This window comes from Charadrius vociferus, unplaced genomic scaffold (genome assembly GCF_000708025.1).
Source record: "Charadrius vociferus isolate BGI_N301 unplaced genomic scaffold, ASM70802v2 scaffold332, whole genome shotgun sequence".
Classification (NCBI taxonomy): domain Eukaryota; kingdom Metazoa; phylum Chordata; class Aves; order Charadriiformes; family Charadriidae; genus Charadrius; species Charadrius vociferus.
Window position 1 is genome coordinate 3,069,630 of NW_009647418.1, and position 27,322 is coordinate 3,096,951.

At 39.7% G+C, this 27,322-nt stretch overlaps 3 protein-coding genes across 4 annotated transcripts in view; all 3 read right to left on the reverse strand.

Annotated features, from left to right (window-relative positions):
- Positions 1-286, reverse strand: part of VPS33A (vacuolar protein sorting 33 homolog A (S. cerevisiae)) — an 8,764-nt gene extending 8,478 nt beyond the window's left edge. Inside the window, exon 1 of the mRNA XM_009880352.1 lies at positions 250-286. Within this exon, the coding sequence (XP_009878654.1) occupies positions 250-286 (37 nt within the window). The remainder of the gene's footprint in view (positions 1-249) is intronic.
- Positions 287-2,053: 1,767 nt separating this feature from the next.
- CLIP1 (CAP-GLY domain containing linker protein 1) overlaps positions 2,054-27,322 on the reverse strand; it is a 58,949-nt gene continuing 33,680 nt past the window's right edge. For both annotated transcript variants that reach the window (XM_009880293.1, XM_009880292.1), the window contains 13 exons: positions 27,047-27,203; positions 26,226-26,391; positions 25,916-26,131; positions 21,200-21,337; positions 19,374-19,480; positions 16,159-16,279; positions 11,368-11,420; positions 6,022-6,139; positions 5,598-5,757; positions 4,759-4,808; positions 3,911-3,916; positions 3,250-3,374; positions 2,054-2,545 (listed from right to left, as the gene is read on the reverse strand). In XM_009880293.1, coding sequence (XP_009878595.1) covers positions 2,323-2,545; positions 3,250-3,374; positions 3,911-3,916; positions 4,759-4,808; positions 5,598-5,757; positions 6,022-6,139; positions 11,368-11,420; positions 16,159-16,279; positions 19,374-19,480; positions 21,200-21,337; positions 25,916-26,131; positions 26,226-26,391; positions 27,047-27,203 — 1,640 coding nt within the window. In that variant the 3' untranslated portion in view covers positions 2,054-2,322. The remainder of the gene's footprint in view (positions 2,546-3,249; positions 3,375-3,910; positions 3,917-4,758; positions 4,809-5,597; positions 5,758-6,021; positions 6,140-11,367; positions 11,421-16,158; positions 16,280-19,373; positions 19,481-21,199; positions 21,338-25,915; positions 26,132-26,225; positions 26,392-27,046; positions 27,204-27,322) is intronic.
- On the reverse strand, positions 21,955-24,811 carry LOC104282241 (myosin-13-like). Its single transcript, XM_009880323.1, has 2 exons — positions 22,555-24,811; positions 21,955-21,989 (listed from the first exon to the last, which is right to left on the reverse strand). Exons 1-2 carry the CDS (start codon positions 24,809-24,811, stop codon positions 21,955-21,957), a joined length of 2,292 nt encoding a protein of 763 aa, XP_009878625.1.

The following is a 27,322-nucleotide window of genomic DNA, read 5'->3' on the forward strand; positions in this document are numbered from 1 at the left end:
ACAACCGCGGCGCAATGGTCGTGCAGGGACGGGCAAGGAGCGCAAAGAATAACAAGGGCTTGAACAGGTATGTCAGCCAGAAATGGCAGGTCAGAGAAAGCGTAACCACCCCCACCAGGATGAGCGAGACTGGCAAATCGGTAACAATGGACTAGGAGAAGGCTGAGGCACTCAACAACATTTTTGCCTCAGTCTTCACTGGCAACCCCTCTCGAGTGGATGGATCGCAAGGAGCGAAGTCCCTCCCACTTTGCTGAGGGATCTTCTTTGAGAAGATCAGGTTCATCACCACCTGAGGAACCTGATGAGATGCATCCCAGAGACCTGAGGGAATTGGCTGATGTAGTTGCCAAGCCACTCTCCATATTTGGAGAGTCATGGCAGTCAGGTGAAGTCCCCGGGGACTAGAAAAGGGGAAACGTTGCACCCATTTTTAAAAAGGTTAGAAAGGAAGACCATGGGAACTACCACCCTGTCAGCCTCACGTCTGTGTCTGGGAAGATTATGGAACAGATCCTCCTAGAAGCTATGCTAAGGCACACGGAGGTGCTTTGAGACAAAGAGCGTGGCTTCACCAAGGACAAGTCCTACCTGACCAACCCAGTGGCCTTCTATCATGGAGTGACTACATCAGTGGGCAAGGGAAGAGCTATAGATGTCATCTATTTGGACTTCTAAGGCCTTTAACGTGGTCCCCCAAAACATCCTTCTCTCTAACAAGGCCTTTAACATGGTCCCCCAAAACATCCTTCTCTCTAAATTAGATATGGATTTAACGGGTAGACTGTTTGGTAGACAAGGAATTGGTGGGATGGTTGCATCCAGAGAGTAGTGGTCAATGGCTCAATGTCCAGATGGAGATTGGTGACAAGTGGTGTCCATCAGGGTTTCATACTGGGACCAGTACTGTTCTTCATCAATGACATAGACAGTGGGATCGAGTGCACCCTCAGCAAGTTTGCAGATGACACCAAGCTGAGTGGTGCGGCTGACACACCTGAGAAACAGGATGCCATCCAGAAGGACGTCGGCACACTTGAGAAGTGGGCCTGTGTGAAGCTCATGAGGTTCAACAAGGCCAAGTGCAAGGTCCTGCACCCGGGTCAGAGCAACCACAAGTATCAATACAGGCCAAGGGGTACTGGTGGATGAAAAGCTGGACATGAGCTGACAATGTGTGCTCATAGCCCAGAAAGCCAACCACATCCTGGGCTGCATCCTTGTTCAGCCTGGAGAAGAAAAGGCTCTGGGTTGGACTAGATGGCCCTTAAAAGGTCCCATCCAACCCAAACTATTCTGTGATTCTATGATGCAAACCCCTTCTTCTTTGCACCAAATTGCCCATCTTCCACCCATTTGCTGACACCAGCAATGTTAGTTGAACATTACTGAGCACCTGCTGCGGGAGGGTTCCCATGAAGCATTAGTAAAATCAACCCATAATGCTGCTAATGTTTTTCTTTGTATTTATTTACAGTGCAGCCACAGAGCATGTTTGTCGCCACCCACAGCCCTTTACATTCCTAACAGAACAGAAAGACACAAAAGAAAGCACAACTTTTTTTTTTTTCCAAAATAGAACTTTAATATATATATGCATATATACACACACACACTATATAGAAGCTGAAAGAATGCAAAAAAAGGGATGGCCCACAAACTGTTTTAGGTGCGCACAGCATATGGGTTTCTAAAAAAAAAACCAACCCCACAGCAGCTCCATTTCTTACCTGCTTCATGATGTCATGTTTCACACTGTCGTCAAACCGCAAACACAGGGCTCGCGTTCACTGAGCAAAATCACAATCAAATGAATAAATGAAAATAAAGATGAAATATTTCTCAACCCAGTCCAGTGTCAAAAAAAGCTTAAAAGTCTAAATGTACAAATTCAGCCTTAAAATGGTTTAGTGCAAATATGAAAATTAACAGCATAATTTTAAGGTATTTAAATAAGCTTTAATATAACTATAGTGCTTCGTTCCTATACACGTTTTCCCATCAATAGTTGCAACAGCATGGGGGCATTTCTTGTTAAGAGTGGGGAAAAACCCAGAACCTGGGAAGAAATAGCATAAAGTAATTTGTTAAATCATTTATTTATATTTGACTTAAGTTTATTAAAGGGAGATAGGGTATTTATTAGTGGAGGAGCAAAATATTTATGAATTTACTGATTCTGGAGTGGATGGGCAAGGGGAATGGGAGCGAGGGGGTCAAGAAACACTGTCCCCTTTCCTGACATTCAGCACACACAAATGCTGGTGGCATAAATCGTCCAATTAGGGTGGAAAGACAGTCTGTTCTGTGCTGTGCGTTGCATTAGAAGGTCTCGTCGTCATTGCAGTCAGCCGTCCAGTGCCCAAACATCTCACAGGTATCGCAATAGGGGCGTTCTTCTCTCCTGCTGCCATGGTAAGCTGAGTGGGGCGGCTCCTCCAGCATCTGTGCCTGGGTCGGACAGTCTTCAGTGTCGTGAAGATCAAAGCAGCCGCAGATATCGCAGAAGAGACGAGGTTTCTTCTTTGACAAGCTTTCTTCCTCACTGCAAGATCAGCACCAGCGCAAGTCAAGCAGGGTACTTCTCCTTCATAAAGGAGAAAGACCTGCTGCCCTGCCCTGCCTGATAAGCTGTCTCAGAATTATTGAGACTAAGGAAACACCACAGTGGTCAACAACAACAACAACTAATTACAAAACCCCTTCTGAAGATCTTCTGACATCTTGACTACCTTGCAGTACCCCCATAATCCCTTATACTGTAATATTTACTAAACAGACCTCTCTGTTTGTATAAATATTTGCACAAATCCTGACTATATTTAGAAAAACCACATGTAAACTAGTTTGTCTTTTCTCTTGATAGAAAAGATCTGAAGTCACAATATATCGAATAGGTTTTAGCTCTATTTCTCTGGACTGGATCTCCCCATCTCAATGCAGCTACTGGCCTCTTGAGAACAAAGACTCTTCTTGATTTGGAACGGGCCAAACCCAACCAAGACTGACAAGAAATATATTACAATACATCACTGTGTGTGACTGATAACTGCAGAGGATCATTTTGCACTACCAGATACGTAGTAATGGACTTAAGAAGGCGGGATTCAATCACCCTAAATTCTAGGGAAAGCTACGTTTGTCTTTCCTGATAGCTGAAATCAGGCTGGTGCATTGTGCAGCTGACAGAACTGACTGCTACCAACAGTTCCCAAAACACAAACCAAGGTTTTCCTTTAGGATTTATACCTGTCATAGTTATTTATCTCCTCTTCGTTGCCATTGAGGGCTGCTTCACACATTCTTTGTATTTTCAGGTTCAATTCTTCGTTTCTCCTTTGCAGATCTACTATCACTGAATTCAGGAAGTCAATCTATGATAGTTCAAGAACAAGGACAGTCAGCAGGTTGAGGTCTGCACCTCAGAGAAAGCGAGCAACAAAGGAATAACCCTCAAACTGACACATGCATTAACTCCTACTACTGGATCACTGTATTACAGAGATCACATATGGACACTGAAAGAACAAGGGATAGGAACTTCCCCAGGGAACTCTGAGACCCTCAGGGTGATTTCTGTGCAGGGGGCTGGGTAGTTGTGCCCAGCCAATACGTCTGAGACATCAGTGGGTCTCAACCCACCACCGATAGAGCGATAAATCCAGTTGTGCAATTCTGATGAGAACAGCGTCTCTGCTTCTCTGAACCTGCAGCTCTAGGGAGTACTCTCAGAGCTGTCCTGGAGGGGCAGTGGGACAGCGCAGTACACCCATACGACATCTCCCAAAGCTAGTTTGAGCCCCAGAGACCAGTAGGCCAGCACTGCAGCAGCACTGCTGAATGTAATCAAGTAATGCTTAGCAAATTACCATAGTGAACAAAATAAAGGAAGCCAAGAAGTGGAACAAACCTCATGCTGATCAGAAGGAAGGGTTGCCATCAGCAGGTGAATTCAAGGAGGCAGAAAAACAGAAAAAGATTGGCGATTAGTGTGCGTTAATTGCACAACTTTTGATCTTTGTACAGACTAGGAAGAACATTTTTTAATCAATAGGACTGACATTAGAGATCTAAAAAGGACTTCTATAATGTGCAGAAGGTGCTTCTATTCTAATCATGTTTCCTAGGCATTTGTTGTCATTGGTTGCCTGTTGCACAGCAGCGCTTCACATGTTCAATTATGATTATCATACTCCTTGATACACGTTTTTCCTGTTACCAAGCACATGCTCACTGAGCAGAATCCTTGCCCCATTGCCGCCAACCCTCATCCTGAGTAAAGTTCTGCAGTTAAGAAGCAAAGATCAACATTTCCAACTGCAGAAGCTTAGACGTAGCACATGAGGTAAGGTAGCCCATTTCTCAAAGATGGCAAGCACCACAGATTCAGGTGGGCCACACCTTATTCCTTGTTCACATCTAAGAAACCTTTGGAAAGAATGCCAATAAGCAGTTTGAGTGTGCTCTGCTGGGCTGGACCTCACCAACAGGCTGCAGGTCAAAAATCACCACCCCTGCTTTCCTGCTTGCTTCCTCACGTTCCAATAACCTGAACTATTTCTCCAGTATCACTCATCACTTGATTCTTAATATTTCCTGCCATTAGTATTTCTCCTCCGAAGCGGAAGGTTACAAGATAAATCTGCCCATTATAATTCTGATGTACAAAATCTGATTAGGAGCTGTCTTTACAAAAACATTTCACTCTGTCTATAGACACACTGCTGTTTTAGCATGCTGATGTTTCAGATCAAGTACCTGCTTCTCTTTTGCAATTTCATCTTGAAGTAGATTAGCAGCAATGTCACCTTTAAAGAAAAAAAACAAAACCAAACCAAACAAAGTATAAGTATCCAATAATCTAAATTATGAAACATACAATGGCTTAGACAGAGACTGAAATAATGTAATAGCCTGTAGTCTCCAAAACATCTTATTCTCACTGCTTTCTCGTCACTCAGTATAAGCTTCAGTAAAGGTGTATATTTTTGGTGTGATTTTTTGACTGGTGAGTTACAGAAGCATATTCAATATTACACATAACTTATTAAAATACAAAAAGTGTATGTATAGGTGACATCTGAAGCTAATAAATCTGCAAGGGAATGCTCCTCTGTTGCAGTGATGAGACTATAGCGGTATGAAGCTTAAGAAACTCATCATGAGGTAAGCACGAGTGTCTAGAACATGGAATTCCCAGTCCTGTGCTTGGGTAGGTGGTTTTGTTACATCACTTTGCAGCTACAGCAAGGAAAAACAAAACCAATCTGAGAGAGGCTCGTGCACAGAAGCCACACCATAAACAGGATGAAGTTTTGTGGCATATGCACATGTTTCATTTCAAGTCAAACTGCCCTCCGCCCTGGTGTAAACTGCCACCGTTGGTAGCTTTCACACTTTGCCACTGGTCAGAATGCCCTCATTCAAGTCTTACGTGTGTCCTACAACAGGAAAGTCACGTGTCTCAGGAGGTTCAGTTAGTTAAACTTCCTTTTAACTATCAGTTAACAGTTATCAGTAAACAGTTTAAAAGTTGCAGAAATCTACAAGAATAAATGCTGAAGGCACAGAGACAGTAAAGAGGCTGTCTCTTTTACCTGAGGAGCTAGTTACAGTTAAAGGCTGTTCGTTGTTTTCCTTGAGTTTTTGCTCCAAGTTCTTCACCTTTTCCTCAAGTTTCAATTTATCAGACTCCAGTGACTTAACCACTGACTGCAAGGTTTTTGCAGAAGCGTTTTCTCCACGGAGCACTGTGATCTGTAAGAATTATTTAAGAATGCTTAGACCTTCCAGAATGAAGTCAGAACACCAAGGCAACATCCTTACTAGTAAGGGCTAAATACACACCAGAAGTCACCTAAGTAGGCACAGATACCTAAAGATTCAATTCTAAGGTTTAACTATGCTGAATTAATAAAGAATAAGAATTAGCCAAGTCTTCAGTAGCCAGCATACAAAGCCATATGCTTCTAGCAATAACTTAATCTGAAATTACGAAGCATCCCACTGTTCTTCATTTACCTCATTTCTGAGTTTTTCCAGTTCCTCATCTTTTTGTGTGATCAAGGCACTAGTAGCACTGATGGATTTTTGTAAAGATGCTCTTTCTTCATCGATTTCTTTTTTTAATGTTGATTCTCTAAAAGAAAACCAAATACAACCAGGAATCATCTAAAGAATAGATTATTGTAGTTGCCTAAAGAAGTTTAATTTAATTTCAAGTATTAGACTACTGTAAGAAGTGGTTCTTAAAAAGCAAATTTAAATTCTGTACTTGACTAAGATTTTATATATCTATAAACATTTAAGATGTTACAACTGTGGAAACAAAGCAAAACGTTTACCTAGGTAGTACATGCCAGAATCTGCATATCATCGTAGCCATTTGAATTTAAAGAAGCAATAGACTGGGGAGATACAGGATAAACAAACACGTTGCACAATATTCCACAAAACCTAACTTCAGAGTTTTGTTACTTCTTGAAAATTATTAACAAGCAACAAAACATACATGCAAAGCTCATTATACAAGTTGTCATGCAAAGCATTGATGATGCTGGAAATATCAGCTGGTCCTCACTAATTTCAGTGATGTCATTATTTCCTGAAACACATACTTTGAGAGTTTCTGGGCCTTTAAAAAATACTGTTTCAGCACAAAACCATGTGGGATTTGTTTTACTTCATGGAAGAAGGGTTAAAAAGAAATCCTCCAGAGCAGGCACAACCCCTTTCTCTGTACACATGTCCAGTTTTCCCAACCTTTTCGGGTGATTTAATAAGAGATATGACTTCTGCCTATAAATCCTGTCCTGGCAGTCTTCTTAAGGCATCGTAGCTATGACATCCTCAAACTGAAGTTACTGAGTATTCCTGACAGGTCACACAATACACGTGGATGAGTAATTCTCCGATACGAGGACTATTGCTACGGAAGTTCCTTACAAGCAGAAAGTTTTTTTGTTTGTTTAAAAAAGACAGTTACTCCCGAAATCTTTGTTTACTTATCTAGAAGAGAAGCTTGTTTTTCAGAGCACCACACAGTGCCCAGCAACTAGGTGTCAACTCTCCGAGCTTCTGCAGGTGTAGCTAGTTTTCTATGCAATTCTATACATTTTGGTTTGAGATGATCGCAGTCTCACTGCCACAGCAGTGAGCTGCTTCTCTTCTTGCTAGCCAAGAGTGCTGAAGACACACAAGGCTACCTGAATGCATACGCACAACACAAAAAGCACGGAGTAGCCAATACTTCAAAGATACCAAGTGACATAACGATTTCATTTATGTAACTACACTACACTCTCTTAGGACTGTTCAAAGTGACCAAGGGCAGAACGTGTCCTTGTGCGATGACGCTCCGTACGCAGGGGACAGCTATTAGTTCAAATGGAAAAATTTTCATATCCACAGTATGTACAGTTAGTGAGAGCCATGATACCCAGACCGTGAACTACAATAAATCTCACCGACTCAAGATAAATAGGAAACTCAACAATGAGAGCACAATTAATGCAATTCTTTCATTGTTAAGATTATACTCAGGAATGGAAGCAGCAAGTGGAGAATCTGGGGTGTATAAAAGCTGATACAGCTACCAAACAAGAACCAAAAAGTTGATTTTTGGTTTTGGTATACTTTTTACAATGAGAGAATTAATATAAGCAGAAACATGACAAATTGCAGACTGCATGATCTTGCCTTCAAATACAAGTTATACTCCTGTTAATAAAACCCAAAAGAGCAATGGCATTTCATAGATTTCCTCACCAACCCCGATTCAGCAAAGCACTAAAAGCATGACAGCAATCTCTGTGTTTTTCAGCCACACGCTCTAGCCTAACCCATCTTTTAAAATGCTTTGCTGAATTGGATCAAAAGTGCAGGGTGGTGGTGTGGGAAAGAAATGTGCCACCAATGCATGGGACACGGCCGACAGAGCACAGCTGCCCTCTCCAATCCACTGAGCTGCAAAGCCAGCGTTTACTTAAGGCTGGGAAAATGGGAAAGTACATCTGGAAGTTGCTGCTCACGAGCTCTCTTGTACCCGAGACTTCACTTGGGCTTCCCTTTGCTATATGCGCTGCTGCAAAGGGCAGGTGGAAACCCCAGTGACTCATCTTGTGCTCAAGAGCTTGTTATTTAGCCCATGTTTTCACTTTTTGGTCAGATCTTCATCTTGGAGATCAAGACCAAACATGCTTTTTGTACAAATATGGTTAACTTGCCATTTATTGGGCTTGATTTCAACCACCACAGGCATTTAGGTCGTTGAAAGAGGCAAACAGTTTGTAAGCATATAAATATATATGTACAAATTCAATACAGGAATCTCAAATACTATTACACAAGGGGAGAGAAACAAGAGAAGAAAAGAGGAGAGAAAACAAGAGGGGGGGGAAAGATCCCTGTACTGTAGCATTGGGGTTTTTTTCTTTTACAGGGCAGTCTCTGCAGGAACCATGCTTTTTTTTTTTTTTTTTTTCTTCACCAGCTGAGAGTCTTCCCCACTGATGCTCTCAGCTTCAGTATCGTTTGTAGTATGAATCATATGAGAGATAGTAAACATAAGGAACACATGTTGAATGTGAAATAACTACATAGTGATAATTTGCAAGAATAATCCTGTGGAAAGTATTTCTTTTATCAGGGGAAAAAAAAAAAAGAAATTGATTCAGTGAACTTAAACTTTTTCCCTGCCTATTCAAGTCCAAAGTATCTGCTTGCCAGCAGGGATTAAAAAAACACAATAAAAATAACTTTAAAAATTTCACTTTTTTGACGAGATTAAAGTATATTTTGAGCAGTGTGTGGAAGTCATGGGAGAGAGAGGTTTTTCTTTTGCTTTAACATTAGAAAAATCACCCAGATTCTTCCCTTACTACAAAAATAAGAAATTCTAAGAATGAAGCAAATACCTTAAAGTGTTACTGGGCAAGCTTTAAAAATGCAAGATAACAAGAACCACGTTAGAAACATGGAGTAGAAATGCAAAATACTGTAAGGAAGAACTAAATTTGCACCAAGGGGCTCTGTAGTTTTGGTAAAAAATATAGACTTTTTTTTTTAAATATATATATATTGCTGAGTATTTTACAAAACAAAAGCAAGACACCAAGGGACAAAGGCAGCCAAAATATGTACAACAACTTTACTTAAAAAAAAATTAAAATTATTTATTGTAACGTGGATAGACTTTCTTGAGTCTTACCATTAAAGACACACAGATATAGCAAAGGAAGCAAGGGTAGGAAAGGGAAGAGAGAGGAATGAAATGAGTATCGATAAATAGCGCAAGCTCAAAGACAGTAAGACAGTTAGCAACCCACAATGAACCTAATGAGCTGAAGTAACATAGAACCCCCTTAGATTCATAAATATCAAATTCCTGTCACCCCTAGCCCGACTATTTCGTAGAGGGAGTTGCTAGAATACAGGAAGAGAATTCCTGTGGGTGGAAGGAAGGTGAGAAAACTACTGCTAGAGATTTGACCTAATTGAAACAAAAAGATGTCTTTTTTTCCTATATCTCAAATTCTTAAGATAAAAGGAAGAAATCATCGCTCAAGCAACTTCAGTGGAATTTGAGAATTTGGAGACACTCTTTTTTATTTAATTAGCTCTTCATTCAGCCTAACCTTTTTTCTTCCAAAAAAGGTCAGATGTATTTTAAGCCCTAGTGGCCTGCAGTCTGCTTCAGCGAGGTCAACTGTTTCTACTACTTGTTTTACCATTTTCATTGGAGTTCATTCAACACTGTTGAGAAACGTCATTAAGCCAAACTTGGGCATCTCAGTGTAACTGACTGAAGGTGAAGTAATGTTAAAACTCACTTTAATATTTCATAAATATCTAAGTTATTTCAGGCAGCTCACACAGAGTTAAAACAGGAGAAAGAAAATCAGAGCCATACACCTTGCTTTTCATAACTCACTACAGAATTTCTCTTTTAATATGTATGCTACAAAATAGAACTGCTGGGAAGTACTGAATGAATCTTGGGTCTCCACTCCCTCATTCCTTTCCTCAAGTAACTTTTAAACATGTTTTAAAACATGTTAAATGACAGGCTGTAAACAGCATTCTAAGCTGTCAGCAGCACGAGTATCATCCTTTCCCCTCCCTTCACATCAGATATGCTGGAGGTGATCCTCAGTTGGTGTAGACATAATAATTATTGTGGGTATCAAATGGTCTTTGCACCAGCTAAAGATTTCTCTCATCTTCTTCACCTCATCTTACAAAAATAACTTACACTTATGCTATTCTATGCAGCTAAAGGCTGAGTGATCCAGCTCCCAAGGCTGCTTAAAGCTGGAGGTTCAGCTGTTCACCTGCGTCTCTGTACAACAACTGACCCAACTCTTACATTCTCTGAGGAAGCTTCAGCTTGTGTAATACCCTGTGTGCCTGCTGTCCTTTAGAAGAGTGCGAGCTAGAACAGAGTATGACCCACCTCCGAAATAACAGAATATTAAGGAATAAAAAAGGGATCAGTGTATAATACTGAGTAGCTAAGGATGTGCATGAATACCAAAGTGCCACTCACTGTTCTTTGTTGCGACCACTCTAAATTCAGGAAACTGAACAGGGGTTTGTTTGTTTTTCCTGGAACACACTCGGTGTCATGGAGAGCTGCATCTTTTTCTAAGGATTTGTATAACTGCTTTTGAAAAGCCCACATTTTCCTAAAGACATTGTGGCATTTAGCCAATTAGCTTTCCATACATATATTGCAGAAAGACAGTCAATTTTGTAATTTGGGACCATTTATTGAACAGCACAGTTTACAAATGGATGCCCCAGACACCCAGGACAAGTCTCCTGGCATTTAAAACCAGTGCTGAATGAACTGCAATAACTACTGCCACAGCGAACTCAATATCCCAAAACTATGAGAACAATCCATTCAAGGCTGAATAACCACTGCGTTTTTCTTTTTCTTTTTTTCTTTTCTTTTTTTTTTTTTTTAACGTATATAAGAGCATTATTGTATTTTTCTATTATTCCTTAAGAATTTGATGGGTCAGATCTGTATGCACACATATTTGTCAGACTGATGGACAATCCAATATTCCAGAGCAGACTTAAACCAAACACTAAACTGGTTACTGAAAAGAGAATACTACAATGCAAGAGGTGCATAACTAAAGAGCAAATGGTAAATACCACTGCTTAACACATTCTTATATTAATACAATTACATATCTGTCTCACTTTTCATAAAGAAATGGGGAAGATGTCATCTGTAAGCCAAACTATGATACAATAGAAAAGAACTGCTTTTTCTTAGCACTGTTTTTGTATTATGTTCTCTGAAGTTTTCTGTAGGACTGTATAGTTAAACACCCATCAGAAAAAACAACTTACCTCTTTTTCATCTCTAATAACTGGTTATTGAGTACTGATCTCTCCTCTTCCAGCTAAAACACAAGTACAAAAACACTACAGTTAATACACTAAGGATTGTTTCCTTAGTATAACATATCAGACCATCATTATCATCATAAAACAAACGTGGGAGAGAGTACAGAGCCTAAAAATCCTCAAAGTAATTGATTTTCTACTAGGACAACACACGCACACAGACACAAATTGTTCAGTGACCAAGCGTATTAGCTAGTGAGGGACTATTACTGCTTTATATGGTATTTTCACATCCTGGGTGCACAAGAGAGGTGTGAGGCCAGTATTGCCGTATACGATATTTCCAGGCTTCGTGCCCACCAAAGAGAACCGTAAGCCCTGGTGCGCCTGGCTGTTCAGTTTAGCCCAGTATTGGTGAATTACTGGATTTGCTGTTGTTCTGACCTGGATAATTGTACTACTGATCCGTATTTGTTACTGTACCATTATTTAGAGATAAATTATTGATCCCTGAAGCTGTTCGTCTGGTGTTTGTTACCATATCCTGAACCTGTAACTTGGTGGGGCCACCTTAAGCCCTTACAACTAGTAAGGCCTTCAACTGAAAATATTGTTGCTGCAGGTTCTTGAGGTCCAAACTGACATGCACACATAGGTTTAAGAAAAGCAAAACAAAACAAATAACCATGATGTATACAACAACAAAACTGTAAAGCCCCACCACAGAAACACTGGGGTAACTGAGCTTCTGATAAGGTTAAGAAATTAAGTATTTTTCAGGCCAATTAATTATTTTTCACTGTCTCCTCCTTTCCTCTTACTCAATGGTCAAAGTCAGCAATTACTGCCCTGCAGAACTGACTTGAACACAACCTCTGTTTAGATTTCACAAGTTTTCAGGGTTCATCCACAAGGGTAACAAGACATACATTTATAATGGAAACTTTACTACTTTCAGCACTTTGCAGACATTCAGGTTTGGCACAGAAAGCAAATGCAGCTCACCTAGATAAATTTTCTCCTCTGTGTTTTCTGACAAGTTACCTTCTCCTTTCATGTACTGCAGTGCTGTTAAGCATTCCAGGTTTAAGATTAATTGGTATCTTTTTGCTTGAGCTTCAGACAAGTTTATTAATACGAAAAATAGATACTAGAAGGGTGTAGAGACATACATTAGGAAGTCTTAAAGCAAATTAAAATGTCTCTCTCAAGGAAAGTGGCCGTTATACGACTGCTGAGCAGCCATAGTATTATAGGGGTATGGTCACATTTTTCCTGCAGGCAAGTCAAACCCAGCAATTTCAGCAGCAGCACAAAGTATACCCCCCGTTTCTGAGAATTTTTGTCTGCTTCCTACACAGAGACAGCCTGTGTGAACTCCTTACATCTGTACAAACTGGTGACAAAAAAAAAAAAAAAGAGAGGGAAAAAAGAATATGGAAATTTTGAGAAATGTTTTACTCAGAAAATCCTTCAACATTTGTGGAATGCTCCGAGATTGTGAGCATAAACCCTACATCTCTCCTCCCTTTTAGTTTCCTGGTTGGCTGTGGAGAGATGAGTGATTTTTGTACAGACCAAAACAGAAGTGGATTTAAAAGAGAGAAAAGTAAAGGACTAGATGTTGGGGAGTTGTGCAGCTTCTAAACCCCTGTTGCAGCTGCACTGAGTCATGGATCACGCCTTGAGCAGCTTTGTGGTAGAAGGGGAGAAAGGACACCCCTTCTCTCGTCAACATTTCTCCAGCAATCCACTCACTCTCTCAGCCTCAGAGCAGACTTCTTGCATACCTTTAATACATGATGGCCCAGCTGAGCTAGTAGATGTTTCTACACTTTTTCCAATGAAGTTAAAATGCCTGGGCAGGTCTGAGGCTACCAAAATACCATAACAAATAATTTGAAGCCAGAAAAGTTCCCCAAGCTCGGTATCTGACTGGGAATCTTTAACTAATTACAAACAGCTAATTATTTATGGATCAATATAGAAAAGTACCCCTCAGCATCTTTAGTACAAGACACTTTAACCTTTCGATGTCAGGATAAATCATTCATGAAAGAGTATTCATTAATTTTGCAAAGTGTGTCACATGCAGCCACAGATTCACTAACCCAATTGACTAACACACTTGCTAGAATTTATATAGTTACCATAGCGACTGCTCAAAATACTTAAAACATATGCTTGCTACCTTTCTTACTGCATTTTAATAGGCACATGCACAGAAACTCACACAGAGTGAAGCACTGCTACATACTGCGCGTTCCTCCCTACTGTCCAGTTTTTCAGTATCCACTGCATAAAATGCAGCTCCATGAGCAATCCTGTTCTATGTTTAACCTCTTCATTGCCACCACGGACACTTGTTCTCTAAAATCTAATTGAGCAATTCTTCATAGTAACATTTTTTCCACTGCCCATAGACAGCCTGAACCAAGAAAGCCCAAAGCGTGCTGCAACTTGGTGCCTAAACACAGCGTACATTCACCAGACTGACAGCCAAGTAGAAGTGGTGGTGGGGATCCCTGAGACTGCTAGCCCAAGACAGAGTCATCTGTGCGAGAATCCTCAAGGCCAGCTGGTTTTCTTGCCATTTCATTAAGAGAACTCAGCAGAGTCAAAGGTAGAACAAGGGGAGCGCAAGTTCAGGTTGGGTAAGATCTAAAGGGAACATGAAAAAAGTTGTGCTCCTCAGGGTAACAGCAGGTTTCCATCAGACTGAAAAGGATGGTTAGTACTTCACAGCCTCCAGATGAGACAGGGAATGCTTTTTAGGAGCAACCAGGCAATACGACAGTTCTGGGTGGGTGGACTGCACGTTTCACCAATGAAGAGCTGAACAATACTGAACTGAGAAGAGCTGCACTCATGTGACACTCGGCAGGAAACCTGCATTTTAAATGACACTATTTTGCCTCTGTTCCTTTTGCCACAACAGAGCTCCCTGAAATACCAAATGCCTCTTCCAGTCTTTTAGGAGGCCACGCAGTTCACAAGACCTAAAGACACCATAGCCCAACTACTATGTTTAGAAAATGCAACAGATGGCCTTCCCACGCTTCCAAGATTGGGATTACACCTTCCTTGCAGAAGAGGACATAATGCAACACAAATGGCTGAAGAAGGCAAACAGACGGTTTCTCCAAGCTTTACCAGATCTTCCAGATCTTTGATCTCAGAGCCATCTACTTGTGGGCAGAAGAGGCCATGGTGCGAGTGAACCAAGAACATTCCAGTGTGCAAGATGACTGATTAATCCCTATGCTTCACAGACTCAGCTCTATCCTGGCAATGAAAGAAGGATCCCTGCTGACGGATCCACAGTCGGCGGGATGCAGACAGCAGGACTCCTTCACAAGGCCATGTGGAAAGAACAGAGGCCACAGACTGAGATTGCAGTGACCACTGCCAGCCTATGCCTCGTGGGCTGACGGGTCCCTTCCTTTGGGGACTTTCTGTATATCAACTCTGGCTACATACGATAGGCAGAAAGATTTGCCCAATGTTGCTGAATCCTTTTCAAGTTACAACTCCTTCTGAAAATAACAGGTTGCCTCAAAGATTCTGAAATAATTTAAGAAAACATGTAGGAGTGGGGAGCAGAGCTCCCACTGGCTGTTTAGGATGACAGCGTTCTCTTACCATGCCACTACTCAGATGCAGCATGAGTCAGTGGTTGAGCCCACACGTCTGGGACTCCTGTTAATCATCTCCAAAGGCTCTTCAGGATGAAGCAGCTCGTGCATTACTCCTGTCAGCAGCCAAAAGGGTTTAGAAACTGGCCAGATCTGTAGTCACCAATCCTCAGTATTTCCAAACAGGACCCCTGGGGAAAAGTCAGCCTCTTGGCTTTAAAAATATTAGCCTTTGTTGGAGGATGGAGGAGATGTGTTCCACAGTCACTGGGATCGGGCATACCCCTCTTCTACACCAGTGCTATCTGAGGAAGGCAATACAGAAACCCACGTCTTTTACGTTCTTGCTTTTGGACTAGATCTTCCAAAGATGCCTTCATGGTGTGGCTGTCACCAGAACTGCTCCACAGGAAACAAACCCACCCTATTAATGGCTGTAAATTTAATTTATTTTTTTCGCAAGTACCAGTGTTATAAGCTGTGTAACTAAGCCCTTACTTTTAAGATTCCAACAACACACTGAAATGTAATAGTTAAAAAAAAAAAAACAAACTAAAAAAAATTAAGTGGCTTTTGAAACCTATAAACTACCACCAGAAAAACATCTGACATCGATTCTAGTCCTCCAGTACCCACTACCTGGCTGCAACACAGTTAATGTACGTGTACAGTATGAAGTTTAAGCAAGCATACACGTGCATAGCGCTATTTAGAGACAGAGCTGAACCAAGTAGTTTCAAATAGTATCCTGAAAAACATCCTAAATACTTTTTTTTTTTAGTGGGAAGGAAGAGCAGGAATAAGGAGGAGAATTAAATAGCTAGATTTCCTTAGTACTGGGTATATGGAGATTTCCGTAGTTGTATAACAAAATTACTCCCAACAGAAATAGCAAGGGTCTGTTAATACATTTGGTTAAAGCATATTTAATTTATGCTTATTCCGAAGCCTCCTAAGTATCCCTCAGGGGTTACATAACCTGCTGCTAGCCTGCAGTTCTAACCGCCCCGTGCAGGTGGCTGCCAAATTTATTTTAAAACATTCTCCGAACAACTCATCTTTCAAGCCCAAACATGCAGTGCAACGTCACCCAGGCATCAGCGGAAACAGCACGCGCAGCACTTTCACCATAGATCAGGAAACGTTCCAGCCACTCTACCTTCTGATGACTTGTGACTTCGTCCCTGCTCCTGCCCAGCTCCTCGGCAAGTTTCACGTTCTCCTCTTGCAAAGCCGCGAGCTGCTGGGACTTCTGAGCTGCTGCCAGCTTCAGCGCTTCGCTGCGAGGACAGAGAGTGCATCGTTACCATAGGAACGAGAGAGGCAAGAAAAAACTGTGGGAGAGATTCAGCTTCACAGCTTGGAAAAATACATCTAGGTCACGTGTCTAATGGGATCTATAATAAAGGTGACAACCTATACCTCCGATGCGCAGGGATAGGCTTAACCCTGAAAAGCAGTGGCAGCACAAAACTGTTTTTCCTTTAAATATATCATATACTCAAAGAAATGGAAGGTAAGTTCAGCCTGCTAGTTCTGCATGCCTCCAGTGGTCAGCAAATGCTTGGATTTTTGGTTGGTGAGGTTTATAGCCTAGACTGTCTCAGAAGTGAACTTTGTAGCCAGAGGTAAAACATGAAAATTGTTCAATAATAATAATAAAAAAAGGGTGGGTGAGGCAAGAAAAGTTAAAAAAAAGAAAAAAGCTTACAGTTCCACTTATTTAAATACTCCCTACAAGGTCTGACATCCAAACATACAAGAATGTGCAAGATCACAGGAGGCAGCACAGAAAAGTATCTAATCTGTTCCATTATTTTAACAGATACAAAACTGGCAACAAGACAAAACAAAAGCTGAAGAAAAAAAATGGATTTGCCGGTTCCATTAGCCTACATTGCTACTAATATGTGTGGTTTCCTTAAAGTAAGTTTATTTTAAATGAATTTTTGAAAAAATATTTTGCATGCCCGCCTGGAACACAAGTTTTTATAAGATTTGATGCCTTTCAAAACATAGAAAACCTATACGCTTCATTTCATTAAACAATTTTTATAACTGTGTTCTGTTTTCATAAAAAGGAGTCTCAGTACTCCTATGTGCCAATAATACAGAGTTAAACCCTGACTGGAATATTAAAAATACTTGGGAGTATAGAAGAACCGTTAAGGCAGAAACTTAAGCACTTCAAAACACAAGGACTCTATGGTCTGTTACTGGGCACATTCAAACAAAAGGAAGCCTGATTTACTTTGAGTTCAGCATGCAATATGACTAAGATTTCCCAACCATTTCTTCTATCTGGTCTCACCTTGACCAGGTTCCAATCCAATCTACCCAGACTGGGTTAAACAGGCCAGCGCACATCACTGAACATCGATTCAAATTATCTTGGTACAGATCTACTTGCTGATGCAGGAACATACCTATTTTTAACCACGATTGTTTGCTGAACTGCAGTACTAACCAGTTCTCCTCTTTTTGCTTTTGGCATTAAAGCATAGATCCACGGCATTGTAACAAAAGCACACAAAATACTGGGGTCAATTTGTGTGAAATGCTTCCCTGTGTTTAGTGCCAAGGAACTTTCAATTGATAGCTGCAAGTGCACTTGACAGTATGGAGTAGTAACTGAACACACAACATCCATCCAGCCAGCATCTGTTCATCCTAGTTTTACACGGAAGGTTCTTTTACAAAGGACACCCATGCCACTAACATCCTCCTGCCTCCAACGGTGCTGCTCTGTAGGCAGCAGCACGTCCCTACCTACAGCCACAGCTTCTGTGGGCAGAATTTCCCCTTTATTCTCCTTCGCAAGGCAAGGGCGCTGCCTTCATCAACTGACCTCTCAAACGTGTTCTCTCTACCCACACTACTGCTGATCAAGAAATGCCTATTATCAAGCTAATTCCTTACTCTAATTGAAACAAGGCAACACACAAAATAAATTACGACAACAAGGATCAATTAAAAACAACCAGACAAGCTTCCACTCATCCACAATGTCTCATACTGCTGATGATTAGAGACCACATTCAGCAATAGTCTATGACTAAGGTTAACCTTAAGAAAAAAAAAATAAATTAAAAAACCCCACAGAGTGATCAGGATCATGAGAACACCTTTCAGTGCTGAAGATTTTCAAGGAAATATCTTCTGTAAATAACTTAATAAATAAATACTGCTTAATAAATTACAGTCTAAGATATTTTGTCTTTCCATGATACCAGAGTCTGCCAGCCCCTTGCAGTTCAAGCATTAGAGCAACTAGTCTGGAAATAATTCCTTTGCTTTGGCATTTCCCACGAGCACTGAGGCAGGCAGGAATTGCTCACGGAATGAAATCCTGCCTTTCTCAACTGAGCTTGCTGTCTGTACAAGCACGCAGGTTTTTAAAAGCAAGCAGTAAAATCTTTCAGTCATACAGAAAGTTAGTATTAATTCTTCATGCTGATTTCCTTTGTGTCCTGTCTTCACCTCAGAGCAGTGGTTAAGAACTGTCACAAGATGACTTATGGAACTAACAATAATAATAATTAGCCAAAGCGGCTCTTAGCTATCAGTCCAGATTCCAGCTCTCCCCATGAGTCAAGAAATTCTTCTTGGAGTACAGGTGGGAACAGAGATTTGTGATTTAATTCATTACATCTCTGAAACTTGGGGGACATGCAGCTACTGCAGGGTAGCAGTAACTAGGCTGGATTTTTATTCACTGTGGCACACCAAAGGCTTTGATACAATGAAATTCCACAGGGCAAATTACTTTATATCAGATGCTTTGCAGTTAATTTGTTTGTATATAATGTTACACACCCTTAGTTTGTAGTACATAAGAGGTCGTTTCTCAAATGAAGAATCTCAAATGACAAGCAATTAACTCTAGTTTTACATACTATAGATGGCATTTGTATTGTACCAGTTAGAAAATAAGTGCATAGTGGGGAATCAGGAATAAACAGGATAAAGCCATCAATGAAAAATAAAAGCAGAACCAGATTTTCTATAAACAAAGCCACTTAAAACTACTTAATACTCCAAGTGCACTTGTAATTAAATTCAAACAGAATTTCTTTATAATAAAGCTTTTAAAATAATCTAGTGCCCTCAGGTGGCAGAACTCTATACTTCCTCCAACAAACAAATTTCAAACAATGCTTGGAGTGAAGGATTTGCTTCAATACCTTTCAGCAATCAGGAGCAACATTCTGATTTCCACTTTTATACATGTCAAACTAATATTTAATTTTGACCTAATATCTGCTTTATAAGCGAGGATACTGGAGACGTACTGAAAGACAATTTTTCAAAAATATGAAAGGTAAATGTAAATACAAAGGAATCGTTTAACAGGTTTAACACTGAAATACTTACAATTCTTTTCTAAGTTCTTCCACTTTCTTGTTCTCCAGATTTAGAAGCTCCTTCGATTTATTAAGTTCCTCTTCATTTTTCAGGTTATTTTGTTTAAGCATGTCCAACTTAAAGAGGAAAAAAAACCCCTCATTACACTAATAAAACTATAGAGTTCTTAGGTGTAGCAAGCACTCAGAAAAGATATTCAGCAAAATGGGGGCCTGAGCTGAGCTGTTGCACTTTTTCATCTTTAGCCTTCAAATTAATTCAGTCTGTCGGTACTGAGAAGCATTTGACTAACAGAAAATGTTATGAGACCTTCTGCTTTCAAGTCGAGCAGCACAAAGAATCCATTGAAAAGCAGTTTACAGTAACCTGATGTATATACCCTGACATAAAAGGTAAAGCTCCAAAGCATCTCCATTCTACTACATTCTACAACTCAAAGCACTTTTTTAAAAAAAAAAAAATAAACATTTGTTGCTAAAATTAGCTGTTCCCTTGATCTCTATTCCTTTAAGATAACTGATAAAAAGTTTTGCTTTACCATACCTTAATTTCTGAGAAACGGTAGGCTCAATGTTGTGCTTGCAACCATGAGAAATTAATTCCTTTCAGAGATGTTGTTGCATGGGACAAAGTGGTGTATATCTATTTACTGAGCTTGCATCTACCACGTAAACAGCACAGGCTTGCAAACCTTATTTGTTCGCATTCAGCGACACATTATATTATATAACAGATAATCTTCAGCCATTCTCATGGCATTACAGGACTCTCTGGATTTTACTTTTTTTAATCCAGAAAGTGAACCCCTGCCATTATTAACGTCACCGCATTTAATTCTCGAGTCAATCAGATCTCGTTGGAAATCATTACTGTTTCAGCACAAGCTGTGGCATTTAGGTTAGCCCAGCTGTTCACTACCCATTATTACCGGAGCTGCAATAGATGAGAGAGGCATCAAAAAGAGGCCACAAGGTGCTCAAGATCTGCAGAAAAGATGCCAGTTCAATGTTAGACTAGGTACTCTGGGGCAAAGGAGCGTGAAAGAAATTAGTGAGGACATTCTTCAAACCCCAGAGTATCACAAAGTGGTGGGAGGCCGTAGACTGAAAACGGGTCTCTAGCGGAACTGCTGTACATGTTGGGGCCATTGTGCTCATGTGGTTGTACAGTGCGTCGCTCAGTACAATTTGTACCTTGTCAGACCACAATTCTGATAAACAGAAAAGTGAAAAAATGAAGAAATGATAACATTACACATGTGAAGATCACAAAGAGGATGTACAGAGCAAAGAGTGCATTAGAGGTGAGAAACAGAGCGATAACTTTTGTGGATTAGAAGCACTGTTACTCAGAGCTCTGCAGCACTTCATCGGAGCGTGAATTTGCACCCCACACTTACACCCAGGGAACCGAAGCACAGAGTGGTCTCATCTAAGCAATTTATCCAAAGCGAGACTGATTAAGCCTCGAGTCAAACCCATGCCTCTTGATTCTGTGATCTGCAAAAGCTGCTGTGGCATCCCAAACTCCTATTACATAAGAGAATTTCTTTTGTGGCTGCACCAAGATTTAAGGGACATGACCTTATACGCTGTACAGTATTTGAAACCACATGCAAAACACAAAAGAGCATAGGTCACACGGCTATATAAAGCACCTAGAGTTGCCAACAACATGCACTCGTCTGGTAAGTTTTCACAAGCCAGTCAAGACTGAGTATTGTGTTGGGAAAATGACAGAATCCACTCTTGCCTAAGCTGATTCTCTGTTATTCAATAGTTGTTCCTTACCAACTAAACAAAACTTTTCATATAAAAGCATTTAAATGTGATTACTTCATTCTGTAGCTTCTCGTTTGTCTGTCTAGAGTTCTCCAAAGAGGCCAAAGTTTCAATCTTTTCTTTGTGAATGGCATCCTTCTCTTTGGTCACCTTCTCCACAGTCTGGAAAACATCTTCTGCCATTTTGGCAGCCTAAACATAAAGGGGGGTGGGGGAAAAGAAATATTACCAAAGGGACATCAGAAAGCAAAAGGTGAACCACAATACTTTATGCACAGCTCCATGGTTTGCCAGCTGCTTTCCAATTTAATAAGGACTTCAACTGGGATTTTATTTGCATTTTGAAGCTGCATAAAGTATAAAAATAAATGGACATGAGAAGATTCAATTCCATGCAGAAATAGATCATAACCCCATGCTTGTGTTACCACCAAGGAAGCCCGTTTCTTCTTTCATAATTCTGGATTTCTAATTACCACCACTGTGATTGCTCTTAGACTTCTAACCACTTTAGACAGTAGTAGTTCAACAGATATTCACTTCCAACAGACGGCTCTATTTTCAGAAAGTGAGTAATTATAAAAAGTTGTTAAAAAAATTGAAAAAGAATTAAAAATTACGAAGGAGATAAAGCCAATTATTGCATTATTTCAGTGTTGTTCATTATGCCCTCATAAAAGGAAACACTTCACAAGAATATTGAAATACCTAGGTAGGCATAATACATTCCTATAGGATATTTTGATTCCAATTTGTATTCAAAGTGATTTAATGGGCTTCAAGCCACACAAACTGAAATTCAAAATACTTTACAGAATTTGTTGGTAGTGAATACCAAATACTTCTGTGAATAAAAAGAACAGCAGAATTGTCAATGTCCTTAACAGACTGAAAATCCTATAATGTAAATTTAAATGGTTCTCTTACACTGCTTTTTATCCAATTACATTACAGGAGGAGTATGTTTTTGGTTTTGGGGTTGGTTTTTTTTTTTTTTTGGAGTAATTCAATTTTGTATTTTGTTGCAATTTAACATAAAATTGCACAAAGATCCAATCTAAACCCACATCTATTACTACTCTAGCTTTTAAGCTGCAGAGTACTTCAACAGAAGGAGCTGCTCAATTTCTCCTACCAGATGCAGGAAATAAAACTTCCTTTTATTCACAGTTTACATTGTTTTCTTGCAACATTCAGCGACAACATAGGCTTTAATATTTAGAAATATTTTTTTAAAAATATTAAAAGTGTCTTTCAGACTCACAGTTACAACTTGAAAAGAAACCCAAAGTAATATATCGAGAGAGACCATAATTCCAGCCTGTTTATACTGAGATGAAGTGCTGATTGTGCAATGAAGTGCAGAGAGGAAACCATTGGGTTAGTGCTCAGTATTAGTATAACCGTACTTGGTTGTTCAACTATGTGTTTCAATACCTCCGTTTTTTGCGCTACTGTTTGGGCCTGGAGAGCCTCAATTTCTTTTAGTTTCAAAGCCAGATTGTTCATCTCCTCCTGCAGCATCTGATTTTTGCCCTGAGAGACCAGTAATTTGCCTGAGAGGTCACTATTAATTTGTTCCAAAAGTGCTACTTCCTCCTGCAGTTTACAATAATCCTCGGAGAATTTCTCCTTCTCTTTTAGTATTTCTTCCTTAACGATGACCAGGCTCTTCTGTTCAGCAAGCAGGCTGTCATTTTCCTGAAGTAACTGCATTCTCTCCTTCTCCATCACCTCATGCCGGCGTTGAAGATCATCTAGGCTCTCGGAGACACGGCTGTGCGAGTCCTGGAGCTCTGCTTTTGATTTCCACAAGGAAGCAAAGTCACTTTTCAGTCGTTCGATACTGAAAGCAAGCTGCTCTGTCTCTGCACAGAGGGTTTCTTTTTCTTTAACTATTTCCACCAGTTTAGTGTCAGATTTTTCTTTCTCCTGAACTAAAAGTTCTTTCTCAGTCATAAATTCTTTATTTTTCTCTCTCAGCTCTTCTATCTCCTTCTCCAAGAAGCTGACGTTGCTTTGAAGTTCCACACGTTCCAGCAAAAATGACTCCTTGTCCAGTTTTCTAGCTTCCTTTTCTATGGTTAAGTTTTCTTTCACAATTGCAACCTCTCCGTTTAATTTCTGACACTTATCTTGCAATTCAGCCCTCTCTCTGGTCAGCATTTCCCTATCAGAGGAACAGGTCTCCAATGAAGATGACAGGACCTGCTGGGCATGTGATAGAGCAGACAGTTCATTTTCTAGTGTTCTTTTGGCATCCTGGGCCTCTTTCAGAAGACCTGAAAGGTCACATTTACAGGCTGTTAGCTCTTGATTTTCTAGAGTCTTCTTACGTAGTTCTTCCTGAAGGGCTTCAATGGAATCTTGGAGCATGGTATTCTTTTGGGCCAGAGCTCTGTTGGCTGAAACATCCAGCTCATGTTCTCTCTTCATATCAGAAATTACATTTGCAGAAGACTTGTTTTCATCAAGAAGCTCTGAGTATTTGTTCTCCAATTCATTCTTCTCTTGAAGAAGAGCTTCATTGTGCTTTTCCAATTGCAATGACTTATGAAAAACAGATTCCTTCTCTAAGTTCAGTTCATTTATTTTCTCAGTAAAGACTTTCTCAGCAAGTATGGCATCTGCTGTGGCTTTAGCAAGCTTTTCAGCAATTGCCTTATTTTCATTTAAAAGTTCCTCCCTTTCAGCCAAAAGCCTTTGTTCTGATGCAGAAAGAGCCTTTTTCTCTTGAAGTAACTGAATACATTCAGAATTGGATCTCTCTCTTGAGGCTTTAACTTCCTCAAGAAGACGAGAGAGATTAGCAAGGGAATCCTTCAACTCCATATTGTCTTTCATCGCTTTTTTAAGTTCTTTATGTTCAGTCTCGAGTTCTGTTTGCATCTCTTCTGTTCTCATTTTTAATGCTTGGTTTTCACTGACTGTATTGTCTAAACTCACATGCAGCTCTTCTATGCTTTTAAGGAGCATCTCCTTCTCGGAGTGCAGACTCTGACTTGTCTCTAACAGACTGTCCCTTTCATTTTTTAAGGCTGTATATGTATTTTTAAGATCTGAGTGTTTACCTAGGGCTGAATCTCTCTCTGCAGTCAGAGCTGACACTTCTTGCAGTAGCTCTCTCTGATGTCTGGCCAGGGCCTCACAAGAACTTTCCAGCTTCTGAATAGTATCGTCTTTGTCTTTAACAACTGCATCTTTCTCTTCCAAAAGTTTCTTCTGATAATTGTCCAGTTCTTCCCATTCCTTGGTATGTTTCTGACATACCACATCCATGGCATCTTTCTTGGCCTGAAGTTCTTTCAACTGTTGGAGCAAGGTTGACTCTGAAGACCGGAGAGCATCATTTTCTTGAGTTATCTTCAGAAGGTTTGCCTGTACTGTCTCTATTTCAGAGAGGAATTTGCTTTTCTCAGACATTAGCGCTACTTTTTCTGTGCTTTCCTGCTGGCTTTTGGCCTCAGCTTCTTCCTTCTGCTTTAGAATTTTTTTATTTTCTGAATTAAGTTCTTCATTTATTGTCAAAAGTTCTTCTCGGTCTTGTTGCATTAATGAAATCTTGGATTCCAATTCTAGAAGTTTTGATAACAAGGAACCTCGCTCTAATTTTAAAGTATTCCCCTCCTGTGCCAAAGTCTCTTTTTCTGATATCAAACCCCTCATCTTGTCTGACATTAGTTCAATCTCTTTTCTGGCTGAGGCTAACACAGAGCTTAAGGACTAAAGTCAGGGAGAAGGGAAAACAAAAATGAAATCAAGCAGACAAATGAGAAATGTGGTTTAAGGGCAAATAGAGCTACTGTATTTTAAGTTTTAAAAAAGTGTATACACTGACACACAGTCCCTGCGCAAACTGAACTGTCGACTGCCACCCCTGATATTTCATTACAAAACACCCACCATCCACAAGACAACTTTTCAGTAATTAAATAGTAATCATAATCTTAAAAAAGCATGGTTTGAAGGTTCCTCCATACAAGAATTTAAATTGTTTTGAAACTATTCTCAACAAATTTTCTGAATGTAAATTACTCAGGAAGTAGAGCCCACAGCATGATTTCATGAGAATCTAAGTGAATTAAAATAAAGGGAGTTATATTAGATACTGACTTCCAGTTCTCAAATTCACCTTCTATAGATAATTCTCCTCATGATTATGTTCAAAACATATTGTCATAACCCATTTAATTCAAAACACCACATCAGCAGTGTATTTAAAGTTAATTTGTGTGCCAATTTATACACTAAATATTTTGCTAAAGCAGAAAACAAAGATTATAGCAAATAACTAATGAGGGATGAAAGCAAGCAGTAATGTCAAAGAAACAGGAGAAAAAATAAAAATTACTAAAATCAAGCTACACACTAAATAGTTGCACATAATATTGGGTTATCCTACAGAACAAAATTTCAGGTGTATAACACTTTTAAATGAAAGAGTTCACAACGTATTTTAAAATTCATTAATTTAAAACACAGAATAACATTTGGCTCCAACTGATTGTACTGAGCCAGATATCTATGAACATAAAGTGTTAACATCAAAGAACTGTATTCCGCAGATTCTTGTGTAATTTAGAGAAGACAACCAGTTAGTCCTGTATGCTTCTCTTCCCTAACTAATATTAATCTACCCTGGAAAAGTTCAAAAAAGAAACACTGCAAAAATATTACTCTGAAATGGTGAAGCCCGGCAAAAAACGGCGACTCACTGAAACAGAACGATTTAAACTTGAAATTACTTGCAGAGTAACAAAGTATACATACTTTGGCCTGTTCTGCTTGCTTTTTCAGCTCCTCAGCCTGAGTTTCTAACTCATTATTTTTCTTTTGTGCAACTTTCAGCGCCTCTTCTGCATCCAGCAAGTTCTGCTTAAACCCTTTCATATCTGCATCGTGCTTAGTGATCATGTCAGAAGTTTCTTTTTCATGCTTTGCTTGAAGATCCTTATACTGATTTTGGCTGGTCTCAATTTGCTTTTTCTGATAGAAGAGAAAAGAATTGGAACACAGTTAAAGAAGCAGTGGTACAATATTCTGCACATAGTTAACTAGTGCTTTTCAAAGTTCTTCTTACCATGTCCGTTAGTTGATCCTGCATATTTTTCAGTTCTGCTTGATGAATCTTGAGAGTTTCTTGCTGACTCTGCTCAGCTTTCTGTGTTGTCTGCTCCACATCTTTCTGAAGCTGAACAGCCTTTTCATTTGCTTTTGTAAGCTCAAGTTGTATTTGCTCCAACTGCCTAGAAAGACCAAATAAAAGAACATTACTTTTTGCTGACAGCACGACAAGCACTGAGATGAAAGAGTCTAAATTATGCTGAAGTTCTATATTCTGTCCAAGCATTTAGAAAGAGATTTAATTATTTAACATATAGAGAATGTTCTGCTAAATTAAAAATACAGAAGTGAGACCGAGCACTTGCTCGTGTGCAGAGCAACACAGCTGCCAGTTACTTTGCCCCCTCCGGGGTTTTGTAAAGGTAAAGAACAACTATTCTACATACAATTTTTACTTGAAACAGAACGCATTTTCTCTTGCTAGACAAAAATGTGACCCAAGTCTTTTATGTATCCAAATAAACCAAGCTTATCAGGTAATTAAATAATTATGAACCACAATCACAAAACAGTCTAGATTATTAAAAAGGTCGTTTACTCTGGGCAATGAGAAGCACATTACATAAGAATTTTAGAATTATAAATGTTAGATGCTCTTCAAATCACTCAGAGGAGACTGTTTTGATTAATTTAGTTTGATAGAATAAGTTCACTTGTCATATCAATGTGACACTCAGGAGCATCTTCTTCAGATATTTACAAAAAGATAAAATGAGAAGTGCTGGGAGTGCAGGAGTAAAGAATTAATGTGAAAACGTTCTGACAATGATGGAATACCTTTCTTTTAACCGGAGCTCATCATTCATTTTCGTAAGCTGGGCAGAGCTGTCTCCTGAAGACTTCATGATCTCTGCAATATCATTTTCAAGTTTGGCTTTAGCTTCAATCAGTTGCTGTTCTCTCTCTTCTCGCTCCTTCAATTTCTTCTCCATCACTGAGCAAGACAAAGGTTAGCAGTCCAGTAAATTTAAGAGACAAGGTATCCACAGACTAGCTAGAAGATAGTAAAGGACTAGAAGCAGAGAAATATTGATGCCACAGAGCTTGCAAATG

Coding starts and splice junctions, on each gene's coding strand:
- LOC104282241 (XM_009880323.1), bottom strand. CDS start 24,811: ATGAGGGGTTTGATATCAGAAAAAGAGACTTTGGCACAGGAGGGGAAT. Junction 21,990..22,554: donor ACACATAGTTGAACAACCAA/GTACGGTTATAC, acceptor TTTTATTCACAG/AAGTATTTGGTATTCACTAC.